The sequence below is a fragment of the Haliotis rubra genome, unplaced genomic scaffold, assembly GCF_003918875.1.
Source record: "Haliotis rubra isolate DU_JTF1 unplaced genomic scaffold, ASM391887v1 Scf14, whole genome shotgun sequence".
NCBI classification, from domain to species: Eukaryota; Metazoa; Mollusca; class Gastropoda; order Lepetellida; family Haliotidae; genus Haliotis; species Haliotis rubra.
The window spans coordinates 554388-575071 of NW_025765336.1; the positions used below are offsets into that span (position 1 = coordinate 554388).

A 20684-nucleotide genomic window follows, 5' to 3' on the forward strand; every position below is an offset into this window, starting at 1 on the left:
TTGCTGACAACATTATACAAATAACAATCTCAAATTATCCAAAGGTTGACAACTAGAACGATCTGTATATCCGATCATCAAAAAATAGTCAGCTGATTTGCCATTTTCTCCAGAAACAAGCAAAACACACAAAAAATGATTAAAAAAACCATACAGATCATTATAAGGCTAGAAATTAGAATAACATGTGTTTCATTCTTACATTCTTAAAAACAATTCTTCAAAGGTTTTGGAGTTATGATCCGGAATATCTAGCCCCGATTTTCAACTGGTGGATTAAAAAACATAGTCACTAGGTATGCTACCCACCACATATTAACAGTACATTATTTAAAGTTATCATACGAAAAACAACACACTCAAAGGTGTAATAGCTCATATTAAGAGGTAGGGCTAAATAATCATTTGAATTATTAATTAGGCAATATAATATGTTGTCATGACTTTTTAGTTTTATTTACACACTTTCAACATATTGCAGGGAGATAAAAATTCTAAAATATATTATATATATAACTATCAGTGCTAAAAGCAGTGTAAAACCAAGGTCACTCACTCACTAAAACAAATGGAGGTAATCAGTGTTTATGTTCATGACTCAAATTATTCAATTTTCTCTTGCTAACAGACTTTTTCTTTAAATTCATAAATATTCAGATTTATTAATCAAAATTATTAATCTCAATAGACAGGATTTTTAAACATTTTTTCTCTCTTTTTACAAATTAAGGAAATGTTGCCTAAAAATATAAACTTATATTTACATATAAATTTATCTTTCAACTTGCTTATTTCTTCAAGGGAAACAAAGAGTCCAAGTAATTTTTGCATGTTGCCCCACAGAAGTAAGTGTCGCAGCTATGTCACAGTGCCAGGTTGTACCAGCCAGAATACATGTACGTGTTACGCGGCTAATTTTGTAAGAGGCCAGTGTATCGACAGGCATTGATCACCTGTAAACAACACCCGTGTATCCCGATCTATCTTCATATATCTCCGTCAGACTGTGACAAGTAAGTAAAGACCATGAAAGCTCTTTTACACCTCTTTGTTTACCTTAGAAACGGGGGGCACACTTGACTCTCTGATAAACCCTGGGGTACCTCCCTCGATATAACGCTCTTTTAGGGAACCATGATGGCAAGGTTTGATTACTCTCATACACAAATTCCATAATTACTCTCTTAAAACAGAACATGTATTTATGACAAGAAAGAAACTTTTATTAAACATAATTGTTTTATATATAAATCACTGTATAGTGAAATGTGACAACTTTAATGGGCTCTCCAAGTGACTTCATTATAGATAAAAATCAGAAGCTGTACTACTGCCAACAGTGTCCCCTGAATCTCTAAACATGTTGTATCTTGCACACATATACAAAGGATATATTCTGCTTCTTAGCATTACCAGCTTAAGTCATTGTACTAAGGATTAAGCACTGAGAGGCACTGAAATGGCTGTGTTAATGAGCAAGGTGGCAGGCTTGCCTATTGTGATTGCGATCACTTCACTGGCCTGTGCCCAAAGTTGAATGGCCCTGGATTGTGATTGAGGGAGGTCAGACGAGCTTCGATGTCGTTACAGATTGACGACTTGTGAGAAGGAGACAGGTCTGTGGGATAATGTGTCAGGACTCTGTAGAACTACGTTCATATGTTGTGGGCTGTGGTGTAACTGTCAATACTGTCGGACATTATAACTAGTCGTGCATGGAGAGTATATTCTGGACCTGAGTCAGAGAGTTTGTGTCGTGACTACTGACTCTGTCATGTAGCAGAGGTGATAACACAAGCAGAAGTGACACAAGGTGAGTGCAGTGACTTCTCGATACAGTAACTCCTTGATACAGTAACTCCTTGATACAGTAACTCCTTGATACAGTAACTTCTTGATACAGTAACTCCTTGATACAGTAACTCCTTGATACAGTGACTTCTTGATACAGTAACTCCTTGATACAGTAACTCCTTGATACAGTAACTTCTCGATACGGTAACTCCTTGATACAGTAACTCCTTGATACAGTGACTTCTTGATACGGTAACTCCTTGATACAGTAACTCCTTGATACAGTAACTTCTTGATACACTGACTTCTCGATACAGTGACTTCTCGATACAGTAACTTCTTGATACACTGACTTCTCGATACAGTGACTTCTTGATACAGTGACTTCTTGATACAGTAACTCCTTGATACAGTAACTCCTTGATACAGTGACTTCTTGATACAGTAACTTCTCGATACGGTAACTCCTTGATACAGTAACTCCTTGATACAGTGACTTCTTGATACGGTAACTCCTTGATACAGTAACTCCTTGATACAGTAACTTCTTGATACACTGACTTCTCGATTACAGTGACTTCTTGATACAGTGACTTCTTGATACAGTAACTCCTTGATACAGTAACTTCTTGATACAGTAACTCCTTGATACAGTGACTTCTTGATACAGTAACTTCTCGATACAGTAACTCCTTGATACAGTAACTCCTTGATACAGTAACTTCTTGATACACTGACTTCTCGATACAGTGACTTCTTGATACAGTGACTTCTTGATACAGTAGCTCCTTGATACAGTAACTTCTCGATACAGTAACTCCTTGATACAGTAACTTATTGATACAGTGACTTCTTGATACAGTAACTTCTCGATACAGTAACTCCTTGATACAGTAACTTCTTGATACAGTAACTCCTTGATACAGTAACTTCTCGATACAGTAACTCCTTGATACAGTAACTTCTTGATACAGTAACTCCTTGATACAGTAACTCCTTGATACAGTAACTCCTTGATACAGTAACTTCTTGATACAGTAACTCCTTGATACAGTAACTTCTTGATACAGTAACTCCTTGATACAGTAACTCCTTGATACAGTAACTACTCGATACAGTAACTTCTTGATACAGTGACTTCTTGATACAGTAACTCCTTGATACAGTAACTTCTCGATACAGTAACTCCTTGATACAGTGACTTCTTGATACAGTAACTCCTTGATACAGTGACTCCTTGATACAGTGACTTCTTGATACAGTAACTCCTTGATACAGTAACTTCTTGATACAGTAACTTCTTGATACAGTGACTTCTTGATACAGTAACTCCTTGATACAGTAACTCCTTGATACAGTGACTTCTTGATACAGTGACTTCTTGATACAGTAACTCCTTGATACAGTAACTTCTTGATACAGTAACTTCTTGATACAGTAACTTCTTGATACAGTAACTCCTTGATACAGTAACTCCTTGATACAGTAACTTCTCGATACAGTAACTCCTTGATACAGTGACTTCTTGATACAGTAACTCCTTGATACAGTAACTCCTTGATACAGTGACTTCTTGATACAGTAACTCCTTGATACAGTAACTTCTTGATACAGTAACTTCTTGATACAGTGACTTCTCGATACAGTAACTCCTTGATACAGTAACTCCTTGATACAGTGACTTCTTGATACAGTGACTTCTTGATACAGTAACTCCTTGATACAGTAACTTCTTGATACAGTGACTTCTTGATACAGTAACTCCTTGATACAGTAACTCCTTGATACAGTAACTTCTCGATACAGTAACTTCTTGATACAGTGACTTCTTGATACAGTAACTCCTTGATACAGTAACTTCTCGATACAGTAACTCCTTGATACAGTAACTCCTTGATACAGTAACTTCTTGATACAGTAACTTCTCGATACAGTAACTTCTTGATACAGTGACTTCTTGATACAGTAACTCCTTGATACAGTAACTTCTCGATACAGTAACTCCTTGATACAGTGACTTCTTGATACAGTAACTCCTTGATACAGTGACTTCTTGATACAGTAACTCCTTGATACAGTAACTTCTCGATACAGTAACTTCTTGATACAGTGACTTCTTGATACAGTAACTCCTTGATACAGTGACTTCTTGATACAGTAACTCCTTGATACAGTAACTTCTCGATACAGTAACTCCTTGATACAGTGACTTCTTGATACAGTAACTCCTTGATACAGTAACTTCTCGATACAGTAACTTCTCGATACAGTGACTTCTCTATACAGTAACTCCTTGATACAGTAACTCCTTGATACAGTAACTCCTTGATACAGTGACTTCTCTATGCAGAAGCTCCTTGATACAGTAACTTCTCGATACAGTAACTCCTTGATACAGTGACTTCTTGATAGTATCGAGAAGTTACTGTATCAAGGAGTTACTATAACTCACTGTATCAAGAAGTCACTGTAACTCCTTGATACAGTAACTTCTCGATACAGTAACTCCTTGATACAGTAACTCCTTGATACAGTGACTTCTCTATGCAGAAGCTCCTTGATATTGCAATTTTTCAATACAGTGACTTGATACAGTTATTTCTTGATACAGTAACTTCAGGATACAGTAGCTGCTTAACTTCCCAATACATTAACTCCACAATACATTAACTTCCCAATACATTAACTCCTCAATACATTAACTTCCCAATACATTAACTCCTCAATACAGTAACTCCCTGTACAGAAACTACTCAATACAGCAATTTCTCAGGGGTTGTAAATGTTTTCAAAACAGGTCTAGTAAACTTATAAAATCCACTTGACCAAATATCAATTTCACTTGAACACAATGAACATTTGGGTTTTCCAGTTATATATACTAGTATTCCTTGAGATAACATTCTCACTTTACTTAAACAAAATAATAATGGCAACTAAACTGACTTGATAAAAGGTAAACTTTACTAAACGGATAAGCTTCAGGACATAAAACATGGCCTTTTTCATCATTTAAAAAAACAGTAGGATACCATATGGAGCATGTGAATTTTAACGCTTCAAATAAATAATGACTGAGTTTAATGCCGCTTTTAGCAATATTCCAGCAATATCATGGTGGGGACACCAGAAAAAACATTATGCCCATGTGGGGAATGAACCGGTGTCATTCGCGCTGACGAGCCAACTTTAACCACTAGGCTATCCCACCACCCCCAATAGATAATAAAAAAACCTTATGAGTGAGAGCATGAACAGAGCTTTAAATGCATCCATGTTATATCATGATGTGTTGGCTAAATATGGGAGGAATGGCCGACGGGATGCAGGTGTCAGATGTTTAACATTTTGGAGTAACCCCATGAGATTCACGTTATTGATATAAACATATCAAACTAAAATATTTATCCCTCCATTTAGAATTTCATGTAAAGATCTACAGGAAGGCATATGGTTTGAGAGCAGGGATAGAAATACTTTTTTTTCTAAGTGGGCCTTAGGGCACCAGACAAATATCTTAGGTGTGTCTTTCAGAAATCGAGTATGCCCACGTTTTTAGAATAAATCACAATGATGATGATCTTTTGAAATTTATTGTTAAATAAAGAAATCGGTTTAAAAGCATTCAAATATGTATGGTATTATTCAATTTGGAAAAAAATAATTGTTTTGGGGATTACATGACTAAAGGTGAGTCATGTCTCTTAAAAATTAGGAGTGCAATAAGGGCACCGAGAACATTTTTTAGCCGTGTCATTTCAATATTTACTGTGCCATGGCACACTGATATATGGGGGTATTTCGAACCCTGGAGAGCCATTTGATTTGACATTCACTCCATCTAGGATCATTTTAGGTTTCCCTAAGTAGATTGAAACTCAACACAATATCTCTTAATTCCTCATGTTCCAAGTCATGAATTTAAGTCTCAATTTCATTCCCCTATACAAAGTTGTACAGACGATATTAGGAAGGCATACGTGGGCCTATTGTGCTGGTAACGGCCACGGTGCTCCAGTAAATCTAAAGTCAATACTAGTGAAAGAGCTATACTGATATAATCAGTTCTCGGGTGGGTCACATTTCTCTTAATAGATAAATCAATAATTGTCGATAAATAATCAATATTGGGGTTTCTACTGAGGCAGGGTAGCTTTCTGTTCCCTGTGCGAGGTATTGACATAGCTTTGTGAGTACCAGCAAAAGGGGATCCAGATTACAGTCAGGTTAGGTACCATTTTGGGAACCATGATGGCAATGTTTGATTACTCTTATACACAAATTCTATAATTTATCTCTTAAAACACAACACATATTCATGATAAGAAACAAACTTTTGTTAAACGAATTGTTTTGTACATAAATCACTGTATAGTGAAATGTAATAACTTTAATGGGCTCTACAAGAGGTACGGGGCAGGGTGGGGCAGGGTGATGGGTGTGACGGTGGTTTAGGCTAAGTCCGTCAGTGGTTTCAGCAGTGTTCGATGGTGTTTTAGCATGGTTTGACAGTGTTTGACAGTAGTTTTTAGCAGTGTTTGACAGTGCAATGTTTCATGGTTATGGCAGTGTGTGATGGTATTTTAGCATGGTTTGACAGTAGTTTTAGCATGGTTTGACAGTAGTTTTAGCATGGTTTGACAGTAGTTTTTAGCAGTGTTTGACAGTGCAATGTTTGATGGTTATGGCAGTGTGTGATGGTATTTTAGCATGGTTTGACAGTAGTATTAGCAGTGTTTGACAGTAGTTTTGGCAGTGTTTCACAGTGGTTTTAACACGGTTTGGTGGTTGTTTTAGCACGGTTTGACCGCTATCGGTACAGAAGTCACCTTGGACAATATGCAATATCGGTTCTGCTGTCAACATGGACAATATATACCATGTGTACTCTGGCAATCAATCTCTCAATTGCCTCTTACAAACATATTAACCTGTTGTCACACTGTGAAAGTATATCAGCTCTGTAAAGGCTCGATGGACAACAGCCATGTTCCCTTGACACCACTCCACCAGTAAACACCACACTGTGTCAGATATTGCTTTCTCTAGTGAGAATTAAACAATACACAAATCCCTTGCATATTTCTTCAGCACAATGTAGAAGCAACTACTTGACAATATTTATTACATCTGGTGTCAGTAATAGCATAGGACAGATTGGAATCACAGCAGGACAGCGAAGGAGCTTGTTGGATCTGCTTGTTGACACTTCGAACTGGAGAGACAAATATTGTTGGATATTGCTTAATCATGTAAATCATGTCTTGATATATTTGGCTAATGGTTAATTTGTTGAATCAAGTAACTTTCTGAACATTCATCAAATAAAATGGACCAACATGAATACAGTGAAGCCCCGTTAGTCCGCACCCCGATAATCCGGATGTCTCGCCTCCCGGACGATATCAGCTTGTTACCAATCTATGCCTATTTAATTTGCCTCGATAATCCGGAAATTCGGTTTCCGGAACCGGATGGTAAGTAGCTGTAACCAATCAGTAAAATAAACAGTAAATTGCTTCAGTCCGGACGCTGTAAGTCGTGTTCGCGAACCGTAACAACACCTCCCGGCGATGTTTACTTAACTGGCCTCAAACAATAAACACTCAGTGTCATGGAGTAGATGAAAGACTTTTTTGCTATGACTATAATTTATTGTTGTGCTTGCTATTCATCGTTTTATAAGCTTTACATTAAATGCTTATTTGTTTTATCCAGAGTCGTATTGTTTTTGTAATAGTAAGGGAAGCAATTCTTGCTTGAACTTGGGTCTTGATTCCGTAGTCCGGACGATTCGCAATCCGGACGAATTTGCTGAGAAACGCAACCGTCCGGATTAACGAGGCCTCACTGTACATGAGACGTTTTATGGATGACAACTTCTTCGTCATGACGTTTAAGAACTAATTCTTTCTCCTTCATCAGGTGAGATGTCGTGATATAGAATAAAATGAAGTTGTTATCCATAAAATGTGCCATGTATTCATGGTTTGTTTCATGTCAGAGCTATTCATATTATTGATTAGGGTTCAGCATAAGTGGCAAATCAAGTTACAATTTTTGGATTTCCTTATTTATTCATGAGACTCGTATGATTGTACTTAACGGAATAAAGAAAGAAAAAAACTAAATAAGTGAACAGTGATTCTATAATGATTCTATAAATCACAAACAGTGTGTGTGCATGTTTGCATGTGTATGTGTGTGTTCGTGTTCGTGTTCGTGTGCTCAATAACTTCAGATTTGACAGAAGTAGCCCAATGAGATACCATGCTACAGTTTAACATGGACACGTGACTCCAACACAGTATATCCTGACATCAAGGTCACCTGTCCCTGTTTTATCCCAGGAAGGTCAAGGACAAGGCAAGGAAACAACAAGTACAACTTTTAACATTTTTCATACAATGAACCAGGAACCTGGAGGTTACAATGTGAGTTCTTTAGAGGTTGGTCTAAAGTCAAAGAAATTACCAATGGAGCAATGTGGAACAACTGGATAATCTTTGGTCATCAACTGATTTGGAACAAGCCTAATCTGCACTGATTCACGTAAAGCCAGAATCGTATTGTGATCAAAGAACCTGTTAAGCCAGTGTTACCTGTCTGGCACAGATTAGCAAAGGTTGGAAATCTGACAGGAATTGGGTTAATCTAATCAGCAGCTCTTGTTGTAGGAACTCGGAATCAGATACATGCAGACATGGGAGTGAGTGGGCATCAGAGAGTGAGTGAGTGAGAGTGAATGAGTGAGTGAACCAGCGAGTCTATAAGCAGCTACAGCAATATGAATCACAGAGTGAACAGCTGTAGGAGTGCCCCAATGCCAGGGCTCTTATGATTCACTCACATATTCGGTGAATCAAACTGAATTCAATTCGTTATTCATGATGACAAGAAAACAATATTCATGATTTTTATCAATGGAGTGTTTTGACTTGAATTTGGGACTTATTTATCAAAATAAGATAAAATTTATCAAAATAGGATAAACAATGTAACATATATCCAAGCCAGACAGGAAAATAGCCAAGATTTTTAAATATTTAATTTAGTAGTAATGTGGTAACTGGTCATTGATAAATATACCCGTGAGGTGAGGTGAAATTGGGTTTAACGTCGTGCTTGAGAATATTTCGCTCATATGACGACGTGCATGCGTGTGTATGTGTATGTACGGCTGCTTGTACTAGCCCAGACTGAAACTGGTTTTATAGTGCTAGCCCACTGAGATACCATGCCGCAGTGAAGCATGAATACCCCACTCAGACACATTATACCGACTCTGAGCCAACCAGTCCTTCTTGTACCCATTAATGCCGAGCACTAGGCAGGGACCAACAAGTACCATATTTTAACGTCTTTTGGTATGACGCGGTCGGGGATCTAACCACTACACCATGGAGGCGGTCAAATATACCCGTGAAGGTCCGGGTTAGAATGCTTGTCGTAAAGCGACTAACGGGATCGCATGGTCAGGCTTGCTGACTTGGTTGACACATGTCATCGGTTCCCAATTGCGCAGATTGATGATCATGCCGTTGATCACTGGATTGTCTGGTCCAGACTCGATTATTTACAGACTGCTGCCATATAGCTGGAATATTGCTGAGTGTGGTGTAAAACTAAACTCACTCACTCACTCATTGATAAATAAACATGGATTATTCAGTTATTGTTTCACTGAATGTACGAAATGTACATCATCCGCTGACTTGTTATTGTATTCATTACCTAACATTTGTATTCCAAAACCTATATCCATGATATATTATTAGTGGTGTTCCAATTACTTGAAATAATTGAAGACTGGTTGCAGTAACCAGACAACCAAGCCATCGATCACATATTTTCATAGTCGAACACAACAATTTTGGAACTGTTGTTTCAGTGTTTGAAACACTTGACATATATTTAGAAGTTGTCAGGGCCTGAAAATGTGTTTAATTCTTAGAAAACTCACTTCACTAACTGAAAAGTCATGATTGAATATTTCTTAAAACTCTTAAAACTTTACGTTCATGATATATTATTCATCACTTTAAAGTAGAAAGTTGCATCATTTTACATGAGATGCGAAATTTGCAAATGCAATTTGCGCAGTTTATAAATAAAACAAAAACAACAGAGAGTGATGTTATACTAATCTGCATTAACAACCTAAACAGAAAACTCTGAAAAAATGAAGCTAACCAATTTCTTGGGATGATTGCCTGTTGGTAATGAGCCAATTATCAATTGTGAGATTTCAACCAATTCCCAACACTAATTATTATCATATTCACCTCATAGTTGATTTGTTGGCACCTTACAGCTGTCCGATATTGACCCTCCTCAATACCATGCTAAACTAGGGAAGCAGGTCATCGGCATTCATAATCAGGCTGAACCTTAGGCACAGGAAAGTCAACCTTTCACACCAATGGTGTAGGACCCATATAGAATTAGGAGATAAACATCATGTGTTGGCCGATTTCCAGGTGTTGTTGAGTATTTGAAGCACGGGAATTATATAAATGAAATATTCCTGTGCTTCAAATACTCAATAACAACCGGAAATCGGCCAACACATGATGTTTATCGACATTGTAAACACAAACGTAAACCAAAAGGTCCACACACGTTTTACTGTCTGCACTCATTGACATCGAGTACGGGTCCAGCAGTGAAATGTCATCAGCCGGCAGTTTCGGCTGTCTCCCATGGTAGCATCTGGAACTGCTCATTTGTGACGTCATTCAGACTTTACGTCACAATATCGTTTAATGGCGTCATCACAGCTGACGACGTAACAATACAATGGTGTGAGCGATGTTTGTATGTATTAATACTCAGTGAATTTCCGGGAATCGAATACCATTTGATCACGTTTTTCAACCAATCAGATTAAAGAACACAATGACTTTTGGTTTACAATAAAGAATATCCCCCAGCCCTAAGGAAAGTCAAATTGCTTACAATATTTCTCTGATTCAACCCATAGTCACCATTTGGTAAACTCAAAATAAACTCTAAATAGCAGATACAACTGATTCTCTCAGAGGGAGTGGAAATCATCAAGTCCACAAGCTGGTCCTCCATAATGCCCCTGACAACCTATCCATACTAACTGCCCAGGAGCTAATACCCTGGTAAGTACCTAATCTGTACAGTTACAGAATTAAGCAAGTCTTTTCCCTACATAGGTTGAATCATATGACCCTATTTTTTTGAGCCAGCTTTGGTCAATGACCTGATCATCCCTGACTCTCATTCTCTAACATTAATTCTTGGACTACATGATTTATTTTGTAGTAACCTCCAAAATCTAAACCTAATGTCAACCCAGCTTTCCTTGGTCATTGAGAATTATAAATGTATTCAGAGGCCCAGATAAGCTGCGTATCCGGGTAAAATATGCATAGAAAATTTCTAATTACGCATCGAAAAATAATTGTTGCGTACCAATTACGCATTTAAAATGTTAGATACGCAAAAAGTTTAAAACAAATGCATACAGAATATATTTATAAAAATCGCTTGCGTAATGAAAAAGACATCGATTGCTATCAAATTGTACCGTTAGTATAGGACAAGTGTTGTACTGTCAGTATAGGATGAGTGATCTTTTATGAAATCATTTCCATTATATTGAAGTTGGTTTTGATTAGGGATGACATAAGGCAGAACACACCTGCTTAGTAAACTTACTCAATGACATAATACTTCGGTGAGTAAAATGACTGAAATACGCACATATTTGAAAGCAGTGGGTAACGGAAAATGAAATACCACTCAACATTCATAATACCCACTCCAAAAAAAACCAGTGGGTACAGTACCCACATGAGCTAAATATTATCTGGAGCTCTGTGTATTATTAAAGTTTGAACATTTATTACAATTGAACTGTATATCTTGATAGCAAGCAATAACAAGAAGAAAACACTAAGGTGACCACCAGTTTATAGGTGACCACTATCACTGACCAGACTGACTGACTGACTGAGTTTAGTTTTACGCCGCTTTTAGCAATATTCCAGCAATATCACGGCGGGGGACACCAGAAATGGGCTTAACACATTGTGCCCATGTGGGGAATCGAACCCGGGCCTTCAGCGTGACGAGCCAACGCTTTAACCACTAGGCTACCCCACCGCCCCTCACTGACCAGAAGTGTTACGTTCAAGGCTCCCCAATTATTGTTTTGGCAATGGGAGCAATTTATAAAACAACAGCCAACCAACCCAAAATCTTGGATGAGCTCGAAGATCACACAAAACTATTGCTTAACTGATACACTTGAAATATGTCTCTTTTTGTTTTCTCTGTTTTGAGTTTATAGTGTAAGCTTGACACTTTAGCCCCGAGGGACAATACATATTTTAAATTATTATCTAGCACTGTGCATGTATAAGATCAAATGTAATTTGGGGTGAAGTGGTACACCGCAGCATTTTGCCTGCGGTTCGTTATACCGTATTGCAATAAAAATTTTTTTAGTATTTTCGGTTTTCGTACCGTCACTAATGAAAAAATGACAGTTTCGTTCATTCAAAATAACAAAGATTATGGATGTTTCTTCCCATGCTATTGAACATGTAGGGTTTGGCTCATGTTGTCAATATATGTTTCTGTATTATGATCATATCTAATGTACCGAACCAAAACGGGCCAAACCGAAGGCCTTGTACCGCAATATGTATCTGTACCGTGATAAGAGTGTACCATTTCATCGAAAGCACCAGTGTAAGTTCTAAATGCTTAAATCGAAATCTGCACTGGGTCACTTGACCAGTATTTAACCAGAAAAAAAAAGAACTTTGATTGATACACGTCAAACGATAGGTAGGAAGAATTATAACTTTGAAATCGCTACTTTTTTAGGCAACTGAATTGTTTCAATTTTGCTCCTTTGTAGAACAAAAAAATGTCCGGTTTACCTAGTTTTAATGTCTAAAATAAATCCAACTTAGAGTGAAATGATTTCACATAGACAGGGAGTATTTCTTGATCCCACTGTTTCAACCCTAAATGTAATATTTCCAAGAACCTGACAGTATCAAGGAACCTCTTCTGCTGCGAAGGGATGAGAATGGAATGGAGGTGAATGTTTCATTAAACATATGCTGTGGAGGTGTACAAGAGACTCTTGGAATAGGAAGAGTAATATATGCTGTGGAGTTGTACAAGAGACTCTTGGAATAGGAAGAGTAATATATGCTGTGGAGGTGTACAAGAGACTCTTGGAATAGGAAGAGTAATATATGCTGTGGAGTTGTACAAGGAAGAGACTCTTGGAATAGGAAGAGTAATATATGCTGTGGAGGTGTACAAGAGACTCTTGGAATAGGAAGAGTAATATATGCTGTGGAGTTGTACAAGAGACTCTTGGAATAGGAAGAGTAATATATGCTGTGGAGGTGTACAAGAGACTCTTGGAATAGGAAGAGTAATATATGCTGTGGAGGTGTACAAGAGACTCTTGGAATAGGAAGAGTAATATATGCTGTGGAGGTGTACAAGAGACTCTTGGAATAGGAAGAGTAATATATGCTGTGGAGCTGTACAAGAGACTGAATAGGAAGAGTAATAATGCTGTGGAGGTGTACAAGAATGAATAGGAAAGAGTAATATTTTGGAGGTACAAAACAAGTATTGGCTGCTTGAGCTGAGAAGAGAATGGATGAATGTTTTAGGAAACATGTACTTGGTGGTGCGTACAAGAGATTACCGCTCTTACAGCCTGATCTCCAGTGAGCAGTAAATCAGCATTGGTTCTAATCCTCTTAACTACGAGTTATTTACTCCTTCAGTTTGTGCCTTGTATTACACAGTCGAGGTGTATAAGTGTTCATATCCAGTTGTACAGTGGAAGTGAGCAGACGGAGAGAAAGTGGGCAGACGGAGAGAAAGTGGGCAGACGGAGTGTAAGTGGTCAGTACTGATTCACACAGAAACCAACTCTCTCTGTCGTTTCTATAACACTGAAACTATAAAAACCTTTAAGAAATGCTCCAGTGTCTTGAACTGAACATATAAGTCCTGTATCAAGTAAACAGTAAGTTTGGTATATCTGTTAAACTCAAGTGGGCAGTGGGCGAGCTGGCTAAGGTGCCAGGCTAGTGATCCAGCGAGGTTGAGGTGTCGGGATCGAGCCCACCTGTGACCGGGTGTAAAAACCTTGGAGTCAACTTTGTGTGCAGACTCTTTCAGTGTTGTCACAACCCCTAGTGTACAGTACACAACCCTGTGCACTTAAAAGAACCCACGAATCCGTTGGTATTTGACCAGATGGTGGCCACATGAATACGTGCAAACACCTAGTTGCGGGTACAGCAACCTGCAGTGAACATGGACAAAGTACTGTGACTATGTGTCCCAGTCCACCCAGCTGTGAATGGGTACCTCGTTAGGATGAGAAGCCACAATAACTCGGTGCGCCTAGTGGCTGCAAGAGTTGTATACTCCCAGGGAGTTGAGATTGATAATGCGATGTGCCGTTGAGATTGACATCCAATGATCGAGGGAAAAAATACCAGCACCTTGAGCATGCACTAGTGCGTGGATATGTGCGCTATATAAATATCCTATATATATATATATATAAGTAGGTAAAGTGTACAGTGTTTTCGTCATCCGGTATATACTGTGTCATGGCATCAAAGATTAACTGTATTATCATGAAAGAATCATTGAGACCATAGCAAGGAATGATCATGTCATGACAAACTAAGTTTGTAAATATGAATCAGGTGGCCTTTAATATTTGCAGTCTATGTTGATCTCTGCAACATGACATTGCTCACACAGAGCTGTATACTAAAACCACAAGCTTCAGTTATTGCAGAGATTTCTCCATTATTAGTTTTTCTCGAGAAAATATTACATCATATCTCACCATATCTACATTTCTACATTACTTGTCATCTAATATTTTTTACTAAATAACAGGGTTTATTATTTGAGAAGTTTTGCAACATACAATTGTTTTTCAGAAATCCAAGATGGCTGACAGGACCAAGTCCCCACAGCGGGGTCAGACTCCATCAATCAAAGCGAGCCCGACTCCGTCTTCCCCTCCACGAGGAAAACGTACACCATCTCCTCCCAAGAAAAGTCCATCACCTTCACGAAAACCTTCTCCAAGTCAGAAGCGCAAATCATCCCCAAGTGTCAAAAGTGCTGAAAAGAACAGAAAACCATCCCCAAAAGGAAAACGGAAAACCACGCCAAAAGAGTCTCGACCTAAAACTCCACCAAGCCGGAAGTCATCGTCACTGAAGAACCAGAAGGCAGCCCCACAGAAGACCCCTGACCTGACCGAGAAGGGACTGAAGGTCGTGGATATGTCAGGGCAGGGAATGACGTCGGTACCCGGTTCGTTGTTGACAGGTAACCATTGAAAGATTTTCCATGGTAACATCTTACATTACAAACTGTGTAACATAGGTACCTGCCTGTAGCTTTAATTCAAGCAATATCGGAGTTAAGTCAAGTCATTTGGGTCTTCTGTTACCATGAGAGTCCATGATGTTATGATGTCTCTTAACAACAGGGCTCAAATTAAGGCACTTCATGTTACCAGTGTTCACGAATAGCGTCTGACCCTCTGACAAATCCGGCAGATTTGCCAACGGTCAGACAGAAGTTTACAACCTGCCGGCCCCAGTGTCTGACTGTATATTTCACAATGACTTGGACTGAAGTTGTTTTATGTGACATGTGACACTTGTTTGCTGTTTATAAATCTTATGTTTGTTAATAATTTCAATGTCAATTATAAGAAATATTAAATCTGAAAAGTGTGTTTAATTTTATTCCATGGGTCCTGTGCATTTTCAATGGGTCAGACAGACATCTGAAACTTACAGGACCCAATGTCCTGTGACTTTGAAACACCATTCGTGAACACTGTGTTACATGTATTTGCATATTACTATCTAGGGTTTTAAATGAACTGAGCTATGTGGTGTTAAACATTAAATTTATGACAAAGACCCTGCTACATTTACACTGAAATTCAATAACTGCTTTGCACAACATTTTATCACCTTATCCTACTGAAATTTGAACTTCAAACATATTGTTCAGCTTCTTTTAATCCAGTTTGCATCCATGAAGCCAGTAATGCAATGATTTCCTGTTACATTGATTTCATGTTTCCAGCTCCAGATATTGGAGAACTCTGTCTGGCATCCAACAACTTGCGATCACTCCCCTTGGACATAAGACGTCTGACTCATCTGACTAAACTGGACATCAGCCGTAACGGCATCCGCTGTACCAGCCCTCAAGACTTTGGCGGCCTGCCATCTGAGATGGAACAGCTGACCTGCCTCGAGGAGCTGAAGATCTCTGAATGCAACCTGCCATTCATACCTCCAGCAATATGGCGGCTCATCAGTCTCCAATACCTCGACATCAGTCGGAACAAGATCAACGTTCTTCTTCCAGACATCGGGAATCTGACTCGGCTTCAGCGTCTCAATCTCCAACAAACGAACATTTCATCACTGCCCCCAGAAATTGCTTTCTGCCAGGATCTGGAGGAAATTCTACTGTGGGGCAACTCTATCGAGAGTCTGCCTGAAACCTTGCCTGAGATGCCAAAGCTACGAACAATGGCCATCAACTACAGAAGTTTCTGTGGTGTTGTTGATGACTACATGGAAAACCTGCTCAGAAAAGGACAAATTAAATCCGAGCATATACCTGTTGTAGTGTTTGAATTACCTTCCCTTGAATGCCTTGACCTTGAAAGTACAAAGCTGAACAATTTGCCTGATGTGTATAACCTTGCTTTGAAGGAATTCTATCTGTGCAAAAACTTTTTTACAAACAATCCCAACGTCCATCTACAATCTGAAGTATCTGTCAGTGCTGGACCTGTCCAACAACCTCATGTTGAACCTCCCAGAGGACATAGGACGCCTAAGAAGTCTCCAAATACTGCGAGTGAGCCAAAATATGTTTGAGAAAGTTCCTCCAACAATAGGACTTCTTGGTAACCTTGAGGAACTCAACATGGCTGGTAACAGAATTCGCCGTCTGCCTCCAGAGATTCGAGGACTTTTCAAGCTGAAGACATTGATACTTGCTCAGAATGACATCCAGTCATTACCTAATGAGATCTGTGATCTCACTGAACTAGAAACTCTGGATTTGACAGGCAATTCAATCCGACAGTTGCCCATGAAGCTGTACCTCCTGAGCAAGTTGACAGTCGCTCACTCATACAGGAAGTACAAGAAGTACGGACTCTGGCTCTATAAGAATCCACTGGAACAGCCTCCACCCCAAGTGTGGAGGACAGAGAAACCAGAACATATCTACGACTACCTCAAAAAGTTGGCCATCATAAAGACAGAGAACCTCCAGAGGCAGAAGATCCTTCTCCTGGGTGCGAGTCAATCTGGAAAGACCTGCCTGGCCAATCTACTGGCTCTCAAGAAGTCCAGTCTGACTGAAGGTCTGGCAGACCGAACCAGAGTCCTACAGACTATGCTGTGGAAAACTGACAATAATGTTGAGTTCATGCTGTATGATTTCGGAGGCGATGACACCTATATGATTACAACACCACTCTTCCTCGACTCAAAGGCTCTAGTTCTCCTGGTCTACAATTGTGCTAGTTTTACAGAGGAAGACTACGACACAGCAATTGGGCAGTGGATTGATCTTCTCAACACACAGGCTCCAGGAGCAGTGGTCAAGATCATAGCATCTCAGTGTGACCTTCTACAGACATCACAGCAACTCCTTGAACAACAGAAGAAACACAAATCTGAGCCTGAGGAACTACCCAAAGAAGATACTGGTAAAAAGAAGATGAATCCATCAAAGATATCACCACCAAAGAAGATGTTACAACCAAAGACATTGTTGTCACAGAAGATGAAGCCAATGAAAATGTTCACATGAAAACAGATGAAACCGTCAAAACTGAGGTAACAGAAGCTGAAACTGAAGCAGCAGATGCCCAAGAACCTATAGCAGAGAGCAACGCTGTTAAAGAAACTGAAGGTTCCAGTCAGGAAGCAACAGCAAGATCTGAGGCTGTTCAGGATCAGAAGGACAGTGAAATGTATGTTGATAGAGCAGTGTCTGGGAGACCTGTGACAAATACACCCGCAGAAAATACATATGCACGTTATGTAGTACACACAGCTCAAAATCAACTAAAAAATTACATGAAAAGTGTTAATGATGAACTGAACAGAGTTCTCAGTGAAAAAGCCAGAGTTGAAAAGTCACTGAACAGGACTTCCTCAGACCCTGCCAATGATGTGGCGGAAGCAGCCTTGAAGCTTCTCAGTGTCCGTCAGAACAAGCTGGAGGAGGTGCTCGGATGCCCAGTTCGGATTCTCCCAGATGTATCCGTGATCAGTTCCTCAGACTCCCTTGAAGGAATCGATGACCTTGTGGATGAGATTGAGCATCTGGCTATTGACAAGGATCTATTTCCTCATGCCCAACGGAGCATTCCTGGGCACTGGAACAGGCTGTGTAGCACTCTGAAGAAGAAGAGGTCCCTGTATCTTCTGTGGGATGAGGTTGAGGAGATGGCTGAGATCTTCAGGCTGCAGGGTAAGGAACTGAAGGATTGTATGCACTACCTCCATGACGTTGGGGATGTGTTGTGGTATGAGGATGTCACTGGGCTGTCTGAAATTGTGTTTCACTGTCCTCTCAAACTTGTGGACATTTTGGCTTCCTTGTACAGACATGATATCACAGATTTCATGGACTTCAATAAAAACAAAATCTTCAGTAGTAAAGGAGGACTTACTGCAGAAGAGTTCATGGAGGTTCGTGATTCCTTCCACAAATATGGTCAAGTGTGCAGGCCCCTTCTCAACAGCTTCTGGTTTTACCAAAAGATGGACAATCTAATGATTGAGGACTTGCTAGAGTTGCTTCCTCTGCTTGACCTCTGCTACGCCGTGCCCGAGCCAGACATCCCATCATGCCGCTTGTTCTGTCGACCACTGATGGTTCTCCCATGGTACAACACCGACACCTGTGACAAGGACCTCAGTCAACTGTGGCGGGAGATTCCACTACACAATGAGAAAGAGTTAACTGTAATATACAGCTTTCCCCTATATTTCCCAGTTGGACTCTTCCAGAAAATGAGTGCATCTATCCAAGATCTGGTTCTGTCTCGCACTGACTGGTCTGATGCAGTTTTCGCAACTGCCTACAATGAACAAGTGCTAATGAGGAAACACAAACGTGGAAAAGGACAATTAGTCAAAATCTTTGTCCGGGGGTTGGAATTCTCGGCCATTGAGGAACTGATGAAGGAGTTTGTACAGGTTATCAACAGTATGCTGATACGATACCCTGGTCTCTACTGGACACTTGACATTCCTATGAAAAACATGAGGTTCCTCTCCTTCGTGGCCAAATCACCAACAGTGCAGTTTGAACTGACCAAGACTCCTGAGGTTTAGAGGGTTATGTGAACACATCCATTGTCGAGTCACACAGGAACCATTGGAGTATTTTAAAACTTGCCAGTTGAACATATCCTTATAAACTATCCTGAACACTTGGATGACAGGTGTTGACAAGAATGACAAGGTGACTTTGGTTAAACAATGGGTGAATGAGTTCCATCATTGGGAGAACATTTCTGCCTTGGTCCAGATGCTGTAAATGATGTGAGACGCTGTCTGTGTGTAATAAGGGCAATCATTAACTGCCTGATTAATCTTATTCAACCTAATGACATTGAGTCAGCAGACAAACTACGTCAGTGAAGCATGATGGGACTGGCAGTTTGCTAAAACTAGTTGGCCTTTAATTCATAGTTTCCCAAACTAGAAGCTGACAGATAAAGTTCAACCATTCTAGTAAAGGTTTAAAAGTGAAATGTCTGGACTAGGCCTCGCAGTATTCAATCCTCACTGTGATTACTGAGACTGAGTGTGGATTGCCGTCTGGAGCATTAAAGGGAGACAACTCTTGATAAACATAGTGCTATGTTTGGATTCACTTTGGAGCATTTGTGAAAGTGATTTTGAGTTTATCTATTTGTAGTTACTGTTTAATATTGAAACATTTCCTTTAGAAATACTTATGAGAACATCGGTCTCAGCTTGATGTTACTGTAGATACCAAGATAACAACATGGAAAATTGTGATTCTATCAGTCATGACCCTGTTGGTCAAGAGCCTCAACTTCTGGAAAATCAATTCATTTGACCACAAATCCATCCATGTGCCTCTAGCAAGCTCCTATTTACAAGTGTCGAACTTCTCCAGTGACACATATTGGGAAACATTTATCTGTGCCAGTGGAGTATTGTTGCTATGACAACAGTACACAGTACAGTAGTTTTATGTTCATGTTGATTCATTGTTGAAAACTGGATATTTTTTAACCGTTTCTGTGCTGTGATGACAAAAACAATCTACAAATGAACCTGCAGATGACTGCACTTCAAACCAGCTCCAACAAGCTACTCTGTGATATATTGATTCCTTCAGGGTAATAGTTTGTGTTATATGTAACAGGTGGAATTATTTACACATGAATTAATTCAATGTGATATTCAATTCAGCCATTATTGGACACACAATGGTGAACTATGCTTGTCAAATTACGCAATGATAGTAAATACAATTTAAGCTGTTAAGAAAGGACAAAAGGGAGGTTTTACTGCTTTGAGTATATGCACACAAGGCAAGATACTATTACCAGAAATTGCACAACATATTATGAATAGTTAACAGTGAAGAAGACATCTGTTGAAAATCTGAAAATTCTTTTGAGTGATGACACCAAAAATATTGGATTTATGGCTATGATGTCATAAACGTTTTGCATTCGTAAGAATTATGATACATGTTTCAAAGTGTTTCTGAAAATATATATGCAATTTCTTTTAAAAAGCATAGAG

The 20684-nt window shown here is 39.2% G+C and overlaps 2 protein-coding genes across 2 annotated transcripts in view; one reads left to right on the forward strand and one right to left on the reverse strand.

Annotated features, from left to right (window-relative positions):
* Positions 1-20684, reverse strand: part of LOC124268686 (lipase maturation factor 2-like) — a 60343-nt gene that overhangs the window by 32676 nt on the left and 6983 nt on the right.
* On the forward strand, positions 875-17804 carry LOC124268684 (malignant fibrous histiocytoma-amplified sequence 1 homolog). Its single transcript, XM_046703675.1, is given in 4 exon segments — positions 875-1013; positions 14772-15168; positions 15943-16604; positions 16606-17804. Coding segments are annotated over 3 exon segments (2142 nt in total). The 5' UTR covers positions 875-1013; positions 14772-14780; the 3' UTR covers positions 17698-17804.